Source organism: Hyperolius riggenbachi, chromosome 2 (assembly GCF_040937935.1).
Source record: "Hyperolius riggenbachi isolate aHypRig1 chromosome 2, aHypRig1.pri, whole genome shotgun sequence".
Lineage (NCBI taxonomy): Eukaryota > Metazoa > Chordata > Amphibia > Anura > Hyperoliidae > Hyperolius > Hyperolius riggenbachi.
In genome coordinates, this window is record NC_090647.1 from 430,711,420 (window position 1) to 430,732,408 (window position 20,989).

The 20,989-nt window shown below is 44.8% G+C and overlaps 1 protein-coding gene across 1 annotated transcript in view; it reads left to right on the top strand.

The window, feature by feature from the left end:
• ZBED1 (zinc finger BED-type containing 1) overlaps positions 1–11,452 on the top strand; it is a 439,106-nt gene extending 427,654 nt beyond the window's left edge. Inside the window, exon 7 of the mRNA XM_068269940.1 lies at positions 10,726–11,452. Within this exon, the coding sequence (XP_068126041.1) occupies positions 10,726–10,905 (180 nt within the window). The 3' untranslated portion in view covers positions 10,906–11,452. The remainder of the gene's footprint in view (positions 1–10,725) is intronic.
• The last annotated feature ends 9,537 nt before the right edge of the window (positions 11,453–20,989 follow it).

Consider the following 20,989-nt stretch of genomic DNA (forward strand, 5'->3'; position numbering starts at 1 on the left):
ATAGGTTAGGATTTAGTTAGTGTTAGGCCCCTCCCATGGAGGATTGGCTTCTTCGCAGTGGGAGGGACGAGTACTTAATAGGTTGCATGCAAGCTGTTAATGGAAACCAACATCCTCCTCTAGTGGTAGACAGGTCATGTGTATGCTCGGTGTGTATTCGACCCCACAAGTGGGGCTTGCACTCTTTTGCAGGTAGGCACTAGTCTGTTTTTAAGTAGCGCTGCTCATTTCCTTGCTATGTACTAATTTAATTCGTTTTTGGTCAGCTGCTCCCACTTAACAGCCATGCTTTTGGTGTATATGCAGAGCTTCTGTTTGGGTTCAAGGTGCGTTTGTAGTTCCTGGGGGGGCTCAGCGCATCTCTGATGGAGGCCATTCGGAGGCGGCCTGGTGTTGCGCTAATCCACCTTTTGCGCAATTTTCAATTTTCGATTTTATTTGATTAGCCGCACCCAGGCTATGCATATACATAGGTTAGGATTCAGTTAGTGTTAGGCCCCTCCCATGGAGGATTGACTTCTTCGCAGTGGGAGGGACGAGTACTTAATAGGTTGCATGCAAGCTGTTAATGGAAACCAACATCCTCCTCTAGTGGTAGACAGGTCATGTGTATGCTTCAGTGTGTATTCGACCCCACAAGTGGGGCTTGCACTCTTTTGCAGGTAGGCACTAGTCTGTTTTTTAAGTAGCGCTGCTCATTTCCTTGCTATGTACTAATGTAATTCGTTTTTGGTCAACTGCTCCCACTTAACAGCCATGCTTTTGGTGTATATGCAGAGCTTCTGTTTGGGTTCAAGGTGCGTTTGTAGTTCCTGGGGGGGCTCAGCGCATCTCTGATGGAGGCCATTCGGAGGCGGCCTGGTGTTGCGCTGATCCACCTTTTGCGTATATATATATATATATATATATATATATATATATATATATATATATATGCACAGAGGTGGAGTCGACTTGCTTGGCAGTTGGGAAGATAAGTTCACAAATCAAACGGCAATCTGTTATGACCATGGCCATGATGTCACACTGTGGGAGGGGCCATACAGCCCCCTGTGATGATCTGTCAAAGGACTTACGAGGCCAGATTTGTAAAAAAATACATTAAAAAAGTTAGATACCTGTGTGTGTTTGCAAGGCACGGAGGACGCCGTCCGCGCCCTCCGTGCCGTTCCGCCTGGTCCCCGCTGCTTAATATGCCCCCGAACGGTCCCTGACCGCGCGGCCCGGGTCGTGCTCCCCAGCCTGTACCAAGATGGCCGCCGGAGCTGGCCGCGGCTGCGCAGTCCGCATAGCCGCGAGTGCGGCTGCGCAGCTCTAAGGCCAACCCCCCGATCCACGTAACAGTAGCGTGGATCGGGGAGTTGGCCTTAGAGCTGCGCAGCCGCACTCGCAGGTATGCGGACTGCGCAGCCGCGGCCAGCTCCGGCGGCCATCTTTGTGAAGGCTGGAGAGCCCGACCCGGGCCGTGCGGTCGGGGGTCGTTCGGGGGCATATTAAGCAGCGGGGACCAGGCGGAATGGCACGGAGGGCGCGGACGGCGTCCTCCGTGCCTTGCAAACACACACAGGTATCTAACTTTTTTTATGTATTTTTTACAAATATGGCCTCGTAAGTCCTTTAAGGAAAAGGTAAAGCTTTCTCGTGGGAAAGGGCATACCAGATACTGATTGGGATAAAGTTCAATCCTGGGTTAAAGTCCCTCTTTAAGCTTTCTCAGAAAAGAATGACATATCTATTGTGAAACTTAAAGGGATCCTTGCTGAGTGGGAGTAAATTTTTATGCTTTGCACCCGTAACGCATAAATATGTACTTGTTAATGTCCACGATAGCTTTCTGCACCAGCGGGAATGCATAAAAATCTACACATGGAGGCCGGAAGGCCGACTTTTTCACCTATTTTCCTGTTTTCACCTTATCTGTGTTAAGCTGCATACACACGGGTTACAACTGTCGCCGCAACCACGTGGCACACGCGTGTTACGGCGACAGGTCCCCCGTGTGTACAACGCGCGCACCACGAACCGTCGCTTACAAGAGCTGTCGCCCGACGCAACTGTCGCTAGTCCGCCATGTTTATGCGGACTAGCGACAGCAACTCCATACACAATGTATGGAGCTTCCGGCGGGGGGCGGAGGAACCTTCGGCGGAAGCTTCCGCCGCGTCTCTGAGAGGTGTAGACGGCTGTCGCACAGGCAGAGCTGTCGCCGAGCTGTCGCGTGCACGTCCCCTGTGCGCTGGCGACCAACCACAAAAGTTCCCCATGTGTACATACCATTACATTTTTAAACTCCCAAAGAGCAAAAATATAATATAATTAAGGTAAGAAAAGTAATATTGAAATGAAGTTAATCAGGAAAAACTTACATTGAGTGATTATTTTGCTTGTAAATGTGCTGAAGGGATGTTTTTTTTTTTATCAATTAGGTGATGTCATTTATAGAAAATGTTGTGAATAAAACCCATTATCCCCAATGTCTGGTAACTTTGTCTCAGGCATAGATCCTCCAACAGTATAACAACTCAAAACACACAGCTAAAACTACCCAGGAAAGGGCTAAGAACTATTGTTTAAAGGTTATGCACCAAAATATTAAGTAAATGGTGAAATTATTTTTGTCTATATTTTCATTTTTTATGTATTTGAAATGTCCTGTTGAATCCAGACTCTAAAAAAAGGTCTGATTTTAGCTAAATATGGAATAAGCAATAATACTGTAGGTGCTAATTGTGTTTCAATTTATTTCTGAGTTGTGTGTGTGTCTCCTTTTGGTGGGTGGTGCCTTTGATTTTGAATACATTAGCACATTAAAAGTAATAATTTTATGTACAAGTAGGGTAGTAGTAGATGAGGGTTATCCTGTTTCTATTTTTTCCTGAATCTTTCTTTTAAGTATGCTGGAATATGCTCAGTTAGTGATTAGCTACTTTGGACAAATGTCAAAATTGGCCATTCGGTGTTCTCAACAATCAGTACATGTAACAAATGGAGTCCTTTTAGCATCTGATCATAGCAAGCTGCTGTGTGCTTTTTCTTGGAATGTTTAATATTTACCAGCCCAGTCAGTTCTCTGTGATTTCTATGGTACAACTTATTTCCTTTCTTCTACCTTATGTCTCCATTTCCTTCCAAGAACCCAGCAAGATTTTCACCCAGTTCTAGGAAAAGTTATAGTTGGGCATCTGATGTGCTATGTTATGTACTATGATTTTTCACTTTATACTAAAAAGAAGATAATTGCTTTGCATCTACTTGCTTGAAAACTGAAAGCCATGCAAATATTAACAATTAGTCCAGTTATGCAATGTGTGTGTGTATGTTTTGTGCAAAAAGTGATGTGATACAGTTGATTTTTATTGTTTAACTCTAAACTCTTCAAAGTCATGTGTTGGTACCACTATGGAATTAGGGGGAAGAGAGGTGCTGGGCTTGGGGTTCGGGAACCAAAAAACATTACCACCACCACTTACAACACTAAAATTTCAGCTCCATTTCTCATACATAACAGAACTTTAAACAATAGCTAACTTTAAAGAGGAACTGTAACATCAAAATGTCCCCTGGGGGGTACTCACCTCGGGTGGGGGAAGCCTCAGGATCCTAATGAGGCTTCCCACGCCGTCCTCCGTCCCTCGGGGTTCTCGCTGCAGCCCTCTGTACAGCGGCGACGTAAATATTTACCTTCCCGGCTCCTGCACAGGCGCTCTGGTGGCTATCGGCTCCGAAGTAGGCGGAAATACCCGATCGTCGTCAGGTCTGCTCTACTGCGCGGGCGCAAGTCTCCGGCGCCTGCGCAGTAGAGCGGACCCGACGGAGATCGGGTATTTCCGTCTAGTTCAGAGCCGAAAGCAGCCACAGCGCCCCCGCTGGAGCCTGCAAAGGTAAATATTGAACTGACAGTCGGGTCTGTTGCCGGCTGTTTGGAGGGCTGCAGCAAGACCCCCGTGGGACAGAGAACGGCGTGGGAAGCCTCATTAGAATCCCAAGGCTTCCCCCACCCGAGGTGAGTACCCTACAGGGGATCTTTTTGATGTTACAGAGTCTCTTTAAACTATCTCTTGACCTTTTGTTAATTTACCCTAACAGTGCCTTAGGCTGGGTTCCCACTACAATGGTGCATTCACAGCGTATCCTGAGCTGATACGCTTTGCCCTGTCGTGTTTTTGATGACATGTTCCGATCACCGTTGTGCATCTGTTCTGCATACATTCCACTGCCGCTGAAGTTCAGGTCCTGTGCCCCTGCTTTACCATCGCTCGGCTACACTGCACAGGACACTCAGCTGGGATCTAGACCTGAGTCCTGGCAGAAATAGGCTCTCATTGGTTTGCACTAAAAATCCTACCTACCAACAGGCAGGATTCTCATTGGTCCACCACTTAGTGATCCAATGAGAATTCTCACTGGTTTTTCACAATCCAAAAAGACCTGCTTCTGCCCTGGTTCAGATCTATATATGTGGCACATGCAGTTCAATCCTTAAGGAATGTCAGCAGCGGGAGTGCGGCAACTGCCTCCTTCGAGATTGAACTGCACATGCTTGTGACAGCAATGTGATTTATTGATCCTGGTCAAATGTCCCAACCCACGCGGGTCATGAATAAGTCCGGGAGCTTTAACTGCTAAACTACGCAGTTCGCAACAAAACAGGCATGCCCTCTTCTGGATTGCATAATCTATACAATTATGTTAGCTCCTTATTACACTGTCTTCACCTCCGTTTTCCTTTAAATGTCCTCATTTGAAATACACCTGAACTGAGAGGAATATGGAGGCTGCCAAATGTATCTCCTTTTAAACAATACCAGTTGCCTGGCAGCCCTGCTGATCTCTTTGTCTGCATAAGCATCTGAATCACAAAACTGAAATAAGCATGTGGCTAATCTAGTCAGACTTCAGTCAGAAACAACACCTGATAGACATGCTTATTCAGGGTCGGTGGCTAAAAAGGTGCAGAGGATCAACAGAACAATTTGGCAATATGCATTGTTTAAAAGGAAATAAATATGTCAGCCTTTATATCTCTCAGTCCAGGTGTGCTTTAAGCGATGAGTCTGGATCCAGTGTTTTTTCCTGATGAATATCACTGGCCCAAAGCTGTATACAGTTTGCATTAATTTTGCATACAAGCCAGAATTATTGGCATCCCATTGACCTTCTTTAGTTAGCACCATGTGACTACAGGAAATATACAAATGTATCCCAGCAATGGAACATTAGCTCCTTATTATTTTGTGTTTACCTACTTACATAACACATAACCTGATAAGCAGGAGATTGCCTGTGCTTGGCCTATTGCCTGTGCTTGGCCTATTGCCTGTGTGTGGCCTATTTCCTGTGCTTGGCCTATTGCCTGTGCTTGGCCTATTGCCTGTGCTTGGCCTATTGCCTGCGCGTGGCCTATTGTGTATCACAAAACTGAAACGCAACCATCTCGTCTGATTTATTGTAATGGCACCATCATATAACTATTAAAAACGTATTATTTTCTGAGTATAAAATATTAACAGCAGCACTGGAATAGCTAAACAGCTCTTCAGATGTTTTCATTATCTCCTCATCTCCTGTTGCCGAGGTTTAGTCATGCAAAATGTACCAGAAAGTAAACAGAATCAGTGGGAAATACCTATCAGGGGATTTTTAAAAGCCAAAAATAAATGTTTCATGTGTTTTCTTGGATGCTCGCACAGTTGTTTGCTTTTGAACATGATCCATGTGGTGTTCAGAGGGAATGAGGGAAGGAGAGAGAGAGACTAAACTTTTTATTTTCTGTGAACAAGCAAGACAGCCGTGCATCCTAAATATAACAGTGCAGCGTGCAAAATATCTGCTAACTGTAAGGTGAAAGGACATTAGCCGCTATGGGGTCATGCCAGTGGCGGCTCCAGGAATTTTTTTTAGGGGGTGCTATGCAGGTGCTGGACCAATTTCCGGGGGAGCTGACGACCTGCGGCGCGCGAAGCGCGCGGCAAAAAATGGGCGTGGCTACAACCTGCAGCGCGCGAAGCGCGCCGCGGCGAAAAAATGGGCGTGGTCATGACCGGATGAGGGCGGGGCTAACTGTAATTTAAAGTGAACCCAGGGTGAGAGTGATATGGTGGCTGCCATATTTATTTCCTTTTAAACAATACTAGTTGCCTGGCAGCCCTGCTGATCTATTTGGCTGTAGTAGTGAACTGAATTACACCAGAAACAAGCCATGCAGCTAATCTTGTCAGTTCTGACAATATTGTCAGAAACCCCCGACCTGCTGCATGCTTGTTCAGGGTCTATGGTTGAAAGAATAAGAGGCAGAGGACCAGCACGGCAGCCAGGCAACTGGTATTGCTTAAAGGGAGATAAATATGGCAGCCTCAATATTATTCTCACCTCGGGTTCCCTTTAAAAGTGCAACGCAAAGACAGAGGGCCCAAGTTTTGGTGACCCTTTTCCCAGAAAATTCACATAATTGTGCAGGTTTTCTCAAGAAAATACACGTAATGTGAGCAGATTTTAACAAAAAACACGTCCAATGACCCCAATATGCACAATCGTTATCAGATATGGCTCCAATATGCACAATCGGTGGCAGATATGGTCCCAATATGCACAATCGGTGGCAGATATGGTCCCAATATGCACAATCGGTGGCAGATATGGTCCCAATATGCACAATCGGTGGCAGATATGGTCCCAATATGCACAATCGGTGGCAGATATGGTCCCAATATGCACAATCGGTGGCAGATATGGTCCCAATATGCACAATCGGTGGCAGATATGGTCCCAATATGCACAATCGGTGGCAGATATGGTCCCAATATGCACAATCGGTGGCAGATATGGTCCCAATATGCACAATCGGTGGCAGATATGGTCCCAATATGCACAATCGGTGGCAGATATGGTCCCAATATGCACAATCGGTGGCAGATATGGTCCCAATATGCACAATCGGTGGCAGATATGGTCCCAATATGCACAATCGGTGGCAGATATGGTCCCAATATGCACAATCGGTGGCAGATATGGTCCCAATATGCACAATCTGTGGCAGATATGGTCCCAAAATGCACAATCGGTGGCAGATATGGTCCCAATATGCACAATCGGTGGCAGATATGGTCCCAATATGCACAATCGGTAGCAGATATGACCCCAATATGCACAATCGGTAGCAGATATGACCCCAATATGCACAATCGGTAGCAGATATGACCCCAATATGCACAATCGGTAGCAGATATGACCCCAATATGCACAATCGGTAGCAGATATGACCCCAATATGCACAATCGGTAGCAGATATGACCCCAATATGCACAATCCGTAGCAGATATGACCCCAATATGCACAATCGGTAGCAGATATGACCCCAATATGCACAATCGGTAGCAGAAATGACCCCAATATGCACAATCGGTAGCAGAAATGACCCCAATATGCACAATCGGTAGCAGAAATGACCCCAATATGCACAATCGGTAGCAGAAATGACCCCAATATGCACAATCGGTAGCAGAAATGACCCCAATATGCACAATCCGTAGCAGATATGACCCCAATATGCACAATCCGTAGCAGATATGACCCCAATATGCACAATCCGTAGCAGATATGACCCCAATATGCACAATCAGCATCACCTGAAAAAGAAAAGAAAAACCCATTTACTCACCTACAGCCAGAAGACCTTCTTTCCCGACCTCCTGTCCCGAGTCCCGACCTCATTGTGACGCGCAGCGCCCGCGCGCCCACGATCCTCTTCCTTCCCGACGTCACGACGAGACTTCCTGCCTGCATGCAGAGAGCAGGGCTATGGGAAAATGGCCGCCCGAAGCCATGCACTGCAGACTCGAAGTCTGCAGAACAGGGCTCCGGGCGGCCATCTTACCGTAGCCCTGCCTGCTGCTCCGTGCTGCCGCTGTGTGAACTGACTTGGCGTCTTTTAGACGCCTGAAGTCAGTTCACTCCAGGGGGTGCTTTGGGGGTGCTTGGACAATTCTAGGGGGTGCTCGAGCACCCCCTTGCACCCCCCTGGCGCCGCCCCTGGGTCATGCACTTTGCATAGCATCATTGTTTCTTGCCTTGTTGAGAAGGAAGATGTTTCCCTTCAGGTTATATGTTTATTTCATGCTTTTTCTCCCATTTATTTATTCAGATTTTGGGTAGTGAATAAAGCCTAAGGCACAGTGGTACGTTGTGGTGTACCGGGTGCTTTGTAATGTGGCGCAGGGGTGTTCGGATACCAATTTTTAAAATAAAATAGATTTGGATAGCCAGATATCCGGATCCGAATCAGATCTCTCTCTCTCTCTCTCTCTCTCTCTCCTTCTCCTCCTCCTCCTCCTCCTCCTCCTCCCTTGTTTTGTCTTGTTTTCCAGGGATTTGTAGGATGTCAAAAGCAAGCTCACATACATTGGCCAGGAATCGAACCCAGGTCAACTGCTTGGAAGGCAGCTATGCTCACCACTATACCACCAACACTACATGCTGAAGCCAGCCTAGCATGTACCATTACAATATACCCAAGAGAAAAATGAGCTTGCTTATTTGCCTAATTTGCTAGATGATAGCAGTGGGGTACATGGTGATACTTACAGGCTTCAATTCAAGACTTCAGAAAGATCATGTGCCCCCCTGGATGATGCTGGTGTAAGTCACACACAGCAAAGGACAGCAATTTGAAGTCTGGAAGATTTCAGGGCAAAGGTGGAAATGATGAAAAGCTAGTTGGCCATGCAACCATTCCTGCTAACCTAAAGCTTACTTGTATCATACAACACATTGGCTTAAGACTTTACCAAATCCAATGCTCCAATATGGGGAAGCTTCTCTGTTTGCTGGTTTTTTTTTTTTTTTTTAAAGAGAAAGTGTCATTAGGGCCTTGCTGTAACATATATTGTAGTGTAACTATTTCAAATAATGTACCCTTCTTAAACTTGAAGATTGTATACAAATGTAAGCAGAGTGGTGCAGTGGAAGTGTGCTGGGCCCATAACCCAGAAGTTGATGAATCGAAACCATCCTCTGCTATGCATGATTTCATTTTTGCACCTCGCTTTATCGCATGGGCAAAACGGTTTCCATAGCCCTGTAAGAGAAAGTGTAATAAGGGCCCTGCCGTAACATAGATATTACAGTAGCTAAGACTACTCCTGGGCCTTTCTTGTAGTTGAAGAGATGAGTGAACTGTGACACCACACTAAAAAAAAAAAAAAAAAAAAAAAAAACCAAACAGCGAAGCTTCCCCTTATTGGAGCATTGTATTTGGTAAAGTCTTAAGCGGATGTGTTGTAAGACACAAGTAAGCTTTAGGTTAGCAGGAATGGTTGCATGGCCACCTAGCTTTTCATCCTTCCCACCCTTGCCCTGGAATCTTCAAGACTTCAAATTCAGCATGTAGTGTTGGTGGTATAGTGGTGAGCATAGCTGGCTTCCAAGCAGTTGGCCTGGGTTCGATTCCTGGCCAATGTATGTGCGCGTGCTTTTGACATCCTACAAATCCCTGGAAGACAAGATCCTTATGGTTAAGAGGCTATCCGGATATCCGGAATCCGGATGAGCATCCCTGAATTGTGGCGGGTTCATTGCGGTATAACGGTTTGTCATATGGTAAAGCACTGCATGCAGTGCATTATTGGTAAATGCCCATGTTAACTGTAGGGGTGAAGCATACTTTTCATTGACAAATGCATTACAGTACCTGACACAACACCGCTGTCCCCATCCATTGCATTCCTGCTTTCGCAAGGAATACAACGCAATGGCCACTGTGAATGTGGCCTTAGGGTAAGTTAGTTTATAGTGGGAGCTGTGTTGCTGGAGCTGTGTTGCAATGCTTGTTAAAAGAAAAAAAAAGGAACACAACGATGAGAAAAAGCAGCATTGTACATTATGCGACCAATGCATCACATACAGTGATACATACAGTCAATGAATAGTATACTTCACTGCTGTTGATAACAAATTGCATGCATGTGTTGGGATTATATAGTCTTTTGGATCACATTGCAATGAATACACTCTGAACGTTGCATATATTTACTATTGCAGTTCGACTTTATGCATTAAAATGCCTCCGTCACTTTGCACTGCAATGCCACACAATGAAATTAGCCTTAGTTTTTTTTACTGCTGTCTGTTCACTTATTAGTAAAGATTTTTACTCTTTTCTGTTCCCTAGGATCGCCAAGTTGCTTCATGACTTTACAGGACACCTGTAGTTAGAAGAATATGGAGGTTGCCATATTTATTTCCTTTTAAACAATACAAGTTGTCTGGTTGTCCTGCTATTTCTGGCAACAGTAGTGTCTTGCACTCTTGACATTTTCCTCTCACTGCATTTTCTTTTAACATTTTAGTGGCCATTACTTACATTAATCATTTAAAGTGGTTTTAAACCCACATTAAATTTTGTCATAAAATCATTCTTCAGTTAAAACTGTGAAAGCATATGTTGTTTTCCCAGTTTACCACAAGATGGCACTGGTTGCTCACATGTTTATTATTATTCATCACAAATTTCTAACACTATACAACAGATTACCTCGGCTACTAAGGAAAGGGGACAGGCCAAAGCTGAAAACTGGATTTTTTTTTAAAGGAAAATATATGTTTTACATGTAAACATTAATGTTTTATGTAAGTCATTAACTGCTTTCAAGGGAAATAACCTAAAAAAAAACCTGACTTCAGTTCCATTTTAATTATTGCTAAAATTCCTTATTTATTTCTCTATTACAGCAAGCTGATGAGGGCGCATTCACATCCATCTACGCATCTGTTTCACCTGATCTAGAAGGAACTGGAGGCTGTTATTTGTATAATGGAGAAAAAATCAAATCTGCCGACGTAACTTACGATGCCGAGGTTCAGATGAAGCTGTGGCTGGAAAGCTGCAAGATGGCTGCACTTCCTGTTTAGATTTCAAATGTAATGCCAGTCTGAGAGCTCCTTCTGTGTCTTGTGATGTCATTATATTCAGCCTTCCAGGTGTAGCCTAGAGACCTATCTCTAACGATAATGAGGACAGACAGATATTTGTGAAATATTACAGGGGTACATTGTTAAAATGTTGACACACATTATCACCTAGATTATTATAACCTTGAAAATGAGTTTTGTATGTAAGATACATTTCTAGTCATCAGCTCAATCATTTACCACTATTGCCTAAAGGATAGTGGCCTTTATACTGCTGTGACATGAATATTAATCAGCAACTGTGCTGGTAACAGGCAAGCTGGGATTGCCCTGTTTTAGACAAGCTAGTTCTGAATACATTATGGCGTACAGCTTGCTTTTGGTATAATAAAATGTTTCATATGAAGAGCAAAATTATTCCTTTGATACACGTTCTAGCCTTAACAATTATGAGTTCATTAAGTATTCCCTTGGAAATTAGATATTTCATAAAGTCTAAATTGCACTCTTAAATAAAAGATTGAATGTTTTTATTACTGAAATTGAAAAAAAAAAGAACAAAAATGTTTAACTTTCTAATGGAAATAAAAAGTATGATCAGACTTGCTGTTCTACTTATTTAAAGGAAAATTATAAATTAACATGTTTTTTAACCTGGGATTGAGAGCGTTCCTGAACTGCTGGTAAATAATGAAGTATACAATTCACTTGCTTATCTCTTTTGTTTACTGTATCAAATCCCTTTCACTCTAAACTGAAGTCAGTCTGCTCTAATCAAATGGCAGAGTGAGACATGAGGGGAAGGAGGATTCCCTCGCAGTGCATCTGTTAAACCTGTGTGTGAGAGAGAAAGTCCTGTGTCTCTGACTGAAGTGTCTGAAGAGAGCAGAGGAAATGTAACTTCTTATAAACATTTGTAATTGTCTGTGACACCACAACTTTTCATTTATTTTTTTTTTGCTTTCAGAGAAAAATACTCTATAGTCTGATATGCAAAAAAACAATGCTGGCTGTGCATTGAAGCAGACACCCCTTTTGAGAATGATTTGTACATTGTCATTTTAGAACACTTAGGGCTTGATTCACAAAGCGGTGCTAACCTACTTAGCACGTCTAAAGTCTTTAGACGCGCTAACCAGGGTGCTAAGTAGGTTAGCACCGGATTTCTCAATCAGATCGTGCGCTAACTTTGCGCGCGTAAAGTTTTACGCGCGCTAAGTCCCATAGGCTTTAATGGGCACTTCGCGCGGTGCGCCCTGTGCTCTGTGCAGTACGCGCATAAAGTTTTACGCGCATAAAGTTTTGCGCGCGTAAAGTTTTATGCGCGAAAAGCTTGTTTAGACGTGCTAAGGGGGTTTTCACAGGCGTGCTAACAGTTAGCACCGCTTTGTGAATCAAGCCCTTAGTTTGATAGTGTTCCTTTAAGCAAATGTTGCACCATGTAATGCTTATTATCAACAACATGATTGTATAATTAGTACAGTTATAGGCATTAACTATAAGTATCTGTAAGCTTTCCACAAGTTATAATATGTTAGAGTAATAAAAGAGGATTTCTAATTGGTAATGATCATTTACTTCTCCATGCATTAGGTTGTGTATGATTTGAGTCCATTGCTGTATTTATGTGAGGCCATTAGTGAACATTATAACATTGCCTTAAAGAGGACCTGTAACAACTTATAGCAGAACATAAAACAATTTATTTAAGATACCAATGTTTATGTTAATTATCCTAATTTCAACATTCAAAGTTCTTCTTACATCTAAATATTGCTCTAAATTGGTTTGTAACTTCGCCCTGCTTGTGATGTTTAGCCTACGCTATGATGTTACACAGTGTCACACAACCTTCTGCCTCAGAGCATTTAGGGAGAGCAACTAATGTTCCTGTTCACTACGTAGTGTTAAAAAATCATCCCACACTGATTCACCTTGCCAGCAGTAAAGATTCCAGCATCACTGATAAATTTAAGAATGTAAATCAAAGTGAGTAGACAATGACCAAATATTGTGTAAACAATAAGCAAGTTTATAAATTATATTAAATTCAGTTCCTTTTAAAGGGATACTGTAGGGGGGTCGGGGGAAAATGAGCTGAACTTACCTGGGGCTTCTAATGGTCCCCCGCAGACATCCTGTGTTGGCGCAGCCACTCACCGATGCTCCGGCCCCGCCTCCAGTTCACTTCTGGAATTTCTGACTTTAAAGTCAGAAAACCACTGCGCCTGCACGCCCGTGTCCTCGCTCCAGCTGATGTCACTAGGAGTGTACTGCGCAGACACAGACCATACTGGGCCTGCGCTGTGCGCTCTTGATGACATCAGCGGGATCGAGGACACGGCAACGCAGGCGCAGTGGTTTTTAGACTTTAAAGTCTGAAATTCCAGAAGTGAACCGGAGGCGGGGCCGGAGCATCGGTGAGTGGCTGCGCCAACACAGGATGTCTGCGGGGGACCATTAGAAGCCCCGGGTAAGTTCAGCTCATTTTCCCCCGACCCCCCCTACAGTATCCCTTTAAGTATTTTGATAAAGTCCTTGTCTTTTAAGATAAGTTTTCTTTTTGTTTTGTTTTTCATTACATTTTTTTTCACTGATTTTATTTCTACCCATATATATTTCCCAGTGTAAAAACATTCATAGAAACAGAAGTTATTTGAATATTAATTCAAACATTTACAGTATCTATGCAGTAGAAAAAGTTGTTTAATTAATTCCCAGTACACTCTGGACATGAAACATTATTCTGAGCTGTGTGACTGCCTCTCAGTTGCATTGCGCTAAGTAAAATGGAAACGTTGTCCTGTGAGGATTCACCTTATCCATTGTTTAATGGAATTTTCCATGTTGTAAAATGTATGACTCAAAACAACACTTCTTTCTAAAAAGGTCAGTTGTAAAGTCCCTTCACTGTCAGGGCACAAATGCAGAGAGGTCGGAATTATGGTTAAAATATGAAAGCATGCCTAAACTCTTGCTCAGCACACAATGAAAAGTCTTTTTTCCACATAAAATTGCTGACGAAATGCACTTATTCTGTGTTTGTTTAGGCAGATAAACCTGTCTAATTAATTCTTAGCAGCAACTGTGAATAGACTGCAGGAGAGCTCTGCCAAGTCAGCTGTTTATAAGGTAAACACTGAAGCTTAACCCTTTCAGTGCCTTCTGCTGATGTGAAACTAAGTAAAGCTTAATTTTTTTTTAAGAATTTCCATAAATTGTAATGAAGATTTTTTTTCCAATAAAGGTTATCAAGGTAGGCTAATATTTTAGAGCACAGAGGAAGTTTTGAGCTTAGTTCCACTTTAAAGTACATCTTTAAAGTACATTGAAAACTAACAAATACACAGATTTATAGAATGGTGTTGCTGACAGTACTGTGCAGAAGTTCATAGCTAATTGAAATATACAATATTGAAATATATAACTATTCACTTTTTACAGTCATTTTGACATCTTATTGGACAAAAATATTCCCACAAACATGCAAAGTGCTGACACATCACAAAAAGATGGTGAAGACCATGTGATAATTTAAGATCTGCTTCAGTTAATATATCAACAAAGGGATTTTTATGATAGGATTTATACTGGTTTGCTAACACGGGAGGGGCACCCTTAATTGTACTCACTCACTTGTTTCTCTAATCAATTTAATACCCTAACAGCTAACCTTTAATAAGACTCTTTAAAAGTCCAAGAAAGTGCAGAGGTGTGTGTGTGTGTGTGTGTGTGTGTGTGTGTGTGTGTGTGTGTGTGTGTGTGTGTGTGTGTGTGTGTGTGTGTGTTCGTTCATACCAGGGGCGTCGCTAGCCCTGTTTTAGGGGGGCACGTGCCCCCAATCTTTCCTGGGGTGCCACGGATCTCCCGGCCGCCGCTGCCCCCTCTGTCAGCGGCTCCCTCCAGCCGCCGCCGCCGCGTCTCAGACCTCAGGATCAGGCGGCGAGCCGGCGACCAATCGTGCGGGCGCTAGGACCCAGCGCCCGCACTGATATGCGGAAGTGACATCACTTCCGCATATCGAGCGGGTGCGTCCAGCGCCCGCTCGTACATCTGGTCGGGTCGCCGCTGATCCTGAGGTCTGCTGAGAGGTAAGGGGGGTGGGGGGAGCGGCGGCGGCGGCGGGGGGGCCTCCCTGGCACTCACTGACTCCCTAAAGGGGCTCCCTGGCACTCACTCACTCCCTAAAGGGGCTCCCTGGCACTCACTCACTCCCTAAAGGGGCTCCCTGGCACTCACTCACTCCCTAAAGGGGCTCCCTGGCACTCACTCACTCCCTAAAGGGGCTCCCTGTCACTCACTCACTCCCTAAAGGGGCTCCCTGTCACTCACTCACTCCCTAAAGGGGCTACCTGTCACTCACTCACTCCCTAAAGGGGCTCCCTGGCACGCACTCACTCCCTAAAGGGGCTCCCTGGCACTCACTCACTCCCTAAAGGGGCTCCCTGGCACTCACTCACTCCCTAAAGGGGCTCCCTGTCACTCACTCACTCCCTAAAGGGGCTCCCTGTCACTCACTCACTCCCTAAAGGGGCTCCCTGGCACTCACTCACTCCCTAAAGGGGCTCCCCTGGCACTCACTCACTCCCTAAAGGGGCTCCCCTGGCACTCACTCACTCCCTAAAGGGGCTCCCCTGGCACTCACTCACTCCCTAAAGGGGCTCCCCTGGCACTCACTCACTCCCTAAAGGGGCTCCCCTGGCACGCACCCACTCCCTAAAGGGGCTCCCTGTCACTCACTCACTCCCTAAAGGGGCTCCCTGTCACTCACTCACTCCCTAAAGGGGCTCCCTGGCACTCACTCACTCTCTAAAGGGGCTCCCCTGGCACTCACTCACTCCCTAAAGGGGCTCCCCTGGCACTCACTCACTCCCTAAAGGGGCTCCCCTGGCACTCACTCACTCCCTAAAGGGGCTCCCCTGGCACGCACCCACTCCCTAAAGGGGCTCCCTGGCACGCACCCACTCCCTAAAGGGGCTCCCTGGCACGCACTCACTAAAGGGGCTCCCTGGCACGCACTCACTCACTAAAGGGGCTCCCTGGCACGCACTCACTCACTAAAGGGGCTCCCTGGCACGCACTCACTCACTAAAGGGGCTCCCTGGCACGCACTCACTCACTAAAGGGGCTCCCTGGCACTCACTCACTCCCTAAAGGGCCTCCCTGTCACTCACTCACTCCCTAAAGGGCCTCCCTGTCACTCACTCCCTAAAGGGCCTCCCTGTCACTCACTCACTGCCTAAAGGGGCTCCCTGTCACTCACTCACTGCCTAAAGGGGCTCCCTGTCACTCACTCACTGCCTAAAGGGGCTCCCTGTCACTCACTCACTGCCTAAAGGGGCTCCCTGTCACTCACTCACTGCCTAAAGGGGCTCCCTGTCACTCACTCACTGCCTAAAGGGGCTTCCTGTCACTCACTCACTGCCTAAAGGGGCTCCCTAGCACTCACTCACTGCCTAAAGGGGCTTCCTGGCACTCACTCACTGCCTAAAGGGGCTTCCTGGCACTCACTCACTGCCTAAAGGGGCTTCCTGGCACTCACTCACTGCCTAAAGGGGCTCCCTGGCACTCACTCACTACCTAAAGGTGCTCCCTGTCACTCACTATCGGGGTCCCTGTCACTCACTACCTAACTGGAGGTGCCTGTCACTCACTAGCTAACCTGGGGGTCCCTGTCACTCACTACCTAACTTGGGGGGGCTACCATATTAAGGGGGCATTCTGCCTATTTATGTGAAATGCTGTCTATTTATGTGCCTCATGACTGCTGAATGTGTCTTGTTGGGAGCCTTATGATTTGTTGGGGGCCTCATGATTGCTGAATTTGTCTTGTTGGGGGCCTCATGATTTGTTGGGGGCCTCATGATTGCTGAATTTGTCTTGTTGGGGGCCTCATGATTGCTGAATTTGTCTTGTTGGGGGCCTCATGATTTGTTGGAGGCCTCATGATTGCTGAATTTGTCTTGTTGGGGGCCTCCTGATTTGTTGGGGGCCTCATGATTGCTGAATATGTCTTGTTGGGGGTCACATGATTGCTAACTGCGAGACTATGGGAAAAGCTGAATCCTTATCATATGAGACAATAGCATTAAACCTACTTTTTTAGCGTTTTAAAACAGAAAATAAAACTGGGAGGTTCTAAAAAATTGAATACATTTTTCAGGAGTAGGATGGATGAAATTGTTTATCTTCACAGTTTATTTTCAACTTGGATTTTCCATAATGTTCATGTATGAGTTAAAACGTTTGTACAGTATTTAGTTTAAATTGCTGTTGCCACTTTGCGATAGATACCGGTAAGTGACTTTTGGGTTGCAGTTTGGGCACTCGGCCTCCAAAAGGTTCGCCACCACTGTCCTAATCTGATGTCCCACCATTGCTAGGTTCATGTAAATTTGTCTCCACCCGTTACCACACCTATATTCTGGTCCATGGCCCACCCATTTTTTGGTGCGGCGCGATAAGCACCCCACACAACGTGATCGTCATATTTTTGGCACGCTAGCTGCAGTGTGCTGAATTCTGCTGCCTACAGTATGTACAGTATACGCTGTTCTCTAGTGCTTGCACTGTGTGCTGATTTACCTCCAGTGTGTACAGTGTAAGGTGTTACTCTGTGCCTTTATTGATTGTAAACCAGCTGTATTGTATGCTGATCCCTGCTACTTTCAGTATGTACAGTATTAGCTGTAAAGCCTGGTACACACATACAATTTTGATTAGCCAATTTTAGCTCTGTTCATAAAATTCATTGTCTGTTGGCCCACTTACTGCACGGGGGTGGGAAATTGGGGGTCAGTGATTGACCAATCAAAATTGTATGTGCGTATACATCTTTGATCTATGCCTATACTGATTGTAAATGATCGAAATAAAGGACAGGGGGCTCCGTCCAATATTTCGATGGGCAGGCCCGTTATCCGTAGCTTACACCGCTGCTAAGTTCATGTACATTTGGCCCCACCCATGGCCACGCCCACTCACCGCATGGCCACGCCCATTTTTTGCCGCGGCGCGCGCATGTACCTCCCCTCCTGGTGCCCACAGGTGCCACTGATCTCCAGGGACCCTAGAAACGCCCCTGGTTCATACTAGGTGTACGGCTAAAGCTAAGTTTATTGTTGCTCATCATGGATTGAGAAATGATCCCTCAGGCGACAAATCGGAGACTGATGCTGTACAGTTGCATTGCTAGCCTGCATTATAATTGCATTCTGTAGCTATGGGGGGCGGGGGGGAGATTGTCACACTACAGAGTGGGCGGAGTCGTGAAAATAGCAATATGATCAGTCATACTCAGGTGTTAAGGATCCAACATTTTGGATCCTTGAAGCATCAGGCAATCTATTCTACCCTCAGATCTACTTACCCGGGGCTTCCTCCAGCCTCTTGCAGCTGACATGTCCCACGGCATCTACGCTCGCAGCCGCTAACCCTGGGTCCCCGCCGGTGCAGAGACCAACCTCGCAAGGTCGTCCTGTACTGCACCTGCGCAAGCACCGCTGTCAATCACTCACACGTAGGCTGGAGTGTTCTTCTTTATTATTCAGGGCATATCACTGGAACAATATGTTCTGTCATGCATTTGTTTTGTAAAATAATATCTAAATAAGCATACTTTCAGTTTTCCTTTTCTGAGATTTACTTGTCGATGATGTGAAGGGCAGATTTGTTTTAAAAGAAAAATATGCTCCTTCACTTTTGGTCATATGTCCACTGGTGGGACACATGTCCATGACAGGTGTTCGTCAACCATAAGTAGTGACGTATTTCTCTAATTAAATTATAGATTTTCTCATATTAAGTTTCGCCGTCTAAATGTCTCCACTAGGAGACATTTAGACGGCCAAACTGCCGTCTATTAACACTGTACAGCACTGCGATCTAAGGCAGTGCTGTACTGGGGACAGATGTGTCACTCAGCTGTCCCCTCCAGAGGCACAAAGGTGATCCGCTGATCAGCCTGATCGTGCTGATTGACTTTTTAGTAAAAAAAAACAAAACAAAAAAAAAAACAAAGATTTATTGAAAAATAAAAGAAATATTTATAAAAAAATAAACATCCTGGGAGCGATCACAGCTCACCAACAGAAAGCTCTGTTGGTGAACAGAAAAGGGGGGATCACCGAAATCACTTGTGTGCTGCGTTGTGTAGCCCTGCAGCGAGGCCTGAAAGCTGCAATAGCCTCAATTGTAAAAAATAGCCTGGTCACTCGGGGTGTTTAAGAATGTGGTCCTCAAGAGGTTGGCAAACGTTTATAATTTTTAGTGAAAAAATATGCATACTCTCTGTAAACAATACGGTAATAATGAGATAGGTTAATGTTAGCACTGTAATTTGATGTTAAAGTACTTGCACAACCACACAACTTAAAAAAAAAAAAAGATAATCACTGTCATGGCAAATGTTCTGCCTACTATTGATCCCCACAACCTCCTACTAGATGATAAATTAGTGGAAATAAACTAACAAACCCTCAGGCTTCAACATATGGCTCAACCAAGCTATGCTTAGATAGTTGCTGGAAGCAGCTCTTTCTTTTTTATTAATTAAGAAATTAACAGTATAAATGCCACAATGACCTCGGAGAATATCTAAGCAAGAATTGCAGACAATATTCATAATTTTATTAGAACCTAGACTCCTTAGCTAACTTAAAGTACACCTGAACTGAGAGGTATATGGAGGTTGCCATATTTATTTACTTTTAACCTTCCTGGCAGTAACCCCGAACGTAGTTTGGGGTAAGCCGCGCAGGAGGATTTCTCAGGCCCTACTGGGCCGATTTGCTTAATTTTTTTTTTTTTTTGCTGAATGCAGCTAGCACTTTGCTAGCTGCGTCAGCACACCGATCGCCGCTGGCCCGCGCTCGATCGCCGCTATCTGCTCCGCCGCGCCGCCCCCCCCCCCCCAGACCCCGTGCGCTGCCTGGCCAATCAGTGCCAGGCAGCGCTGAGGGGTGGATCGGGACTCCCAAAGACGTCACGACGTCGGTGATGTCATCCCGACGGGGGGAAGCCCTCCAGGAAATCCCGTTCTTTGAACGGGATTTCCTGATCGGAGATCACCGAAGGCGATCGAAGCGGGCGGGGGGATGCCGCTGAGCAGAGGCTATCATGTAGCGAGCCTTCGGCTCGCTACATGATTTAAAAAAAAATAAACAAAAAAACAAACTGCTGCGCTGCCTCCTGGCGGAAAACATTAGACCGCCAGGAGGGTTAAACAATACCAGTTACCTGGCAGTGTTGCCGATCCCTTTAGCTGCAGTAGTGCATCCAAAAAAAAAAGACACCTGCATGTTTTAAAAGGAAATAAATATGTCAGCCTCCATATCCCTCTCAGTTCAGATGTGCTTTTAATTATTTTACCTATAAACTGGAACTGATCTCTATCTAAATTCTCATGAAGCCTGAGTGAAACTGTATTTTGGAGCTAGTCTCAAATACCCAATATGCTCATGACTACTGAACATAATATTGTTTGTTTCCCAATTGCTTTGCAATGTCTTTTTTTTTTTTTTTCTTTGTGAGTGTGTGTGTGTATACAATGTTTACATTTGACTTTCAAAGATCCCACAGGAGGCAATCTGGGCTGCTGTTTTAACCTTTTCTAAAATTGTCATAAACACAAAACATTTTGAATAAAAAGCTAAGAAAAATCACAATAACACAATTATGTTGAACAGGAAGGAACACTCATTAACATTTAGATTTTTGAACAAGAGAACACATTAAAACAGTTTATGTTTGCAATGCCTTCAAGAATTAGAAAGCAGTAAAAATATACGGATGGAAGAATTCTAAAATTTTTATAATGTAGTGAACAGATACATTAAATCTCACAAAAATGTGATGTACATGACTAGAATTTTGACAGGCATATGGGCCCTTTTAGGCTTATGTGCACTGCAGTCCGTCATGACGCATTGCACATTGTGTGTGACATGCATAGTAACATGAAATTCTATTGGGTTTCATGTTACCGTTCACAGTACATAAAGCGTTTCTGTGTGTGGTGATGTAACATGCTCAAGAACACTATTGCACAATGCACACAATTTTACTGTTGCGGTAATGCCCCTGA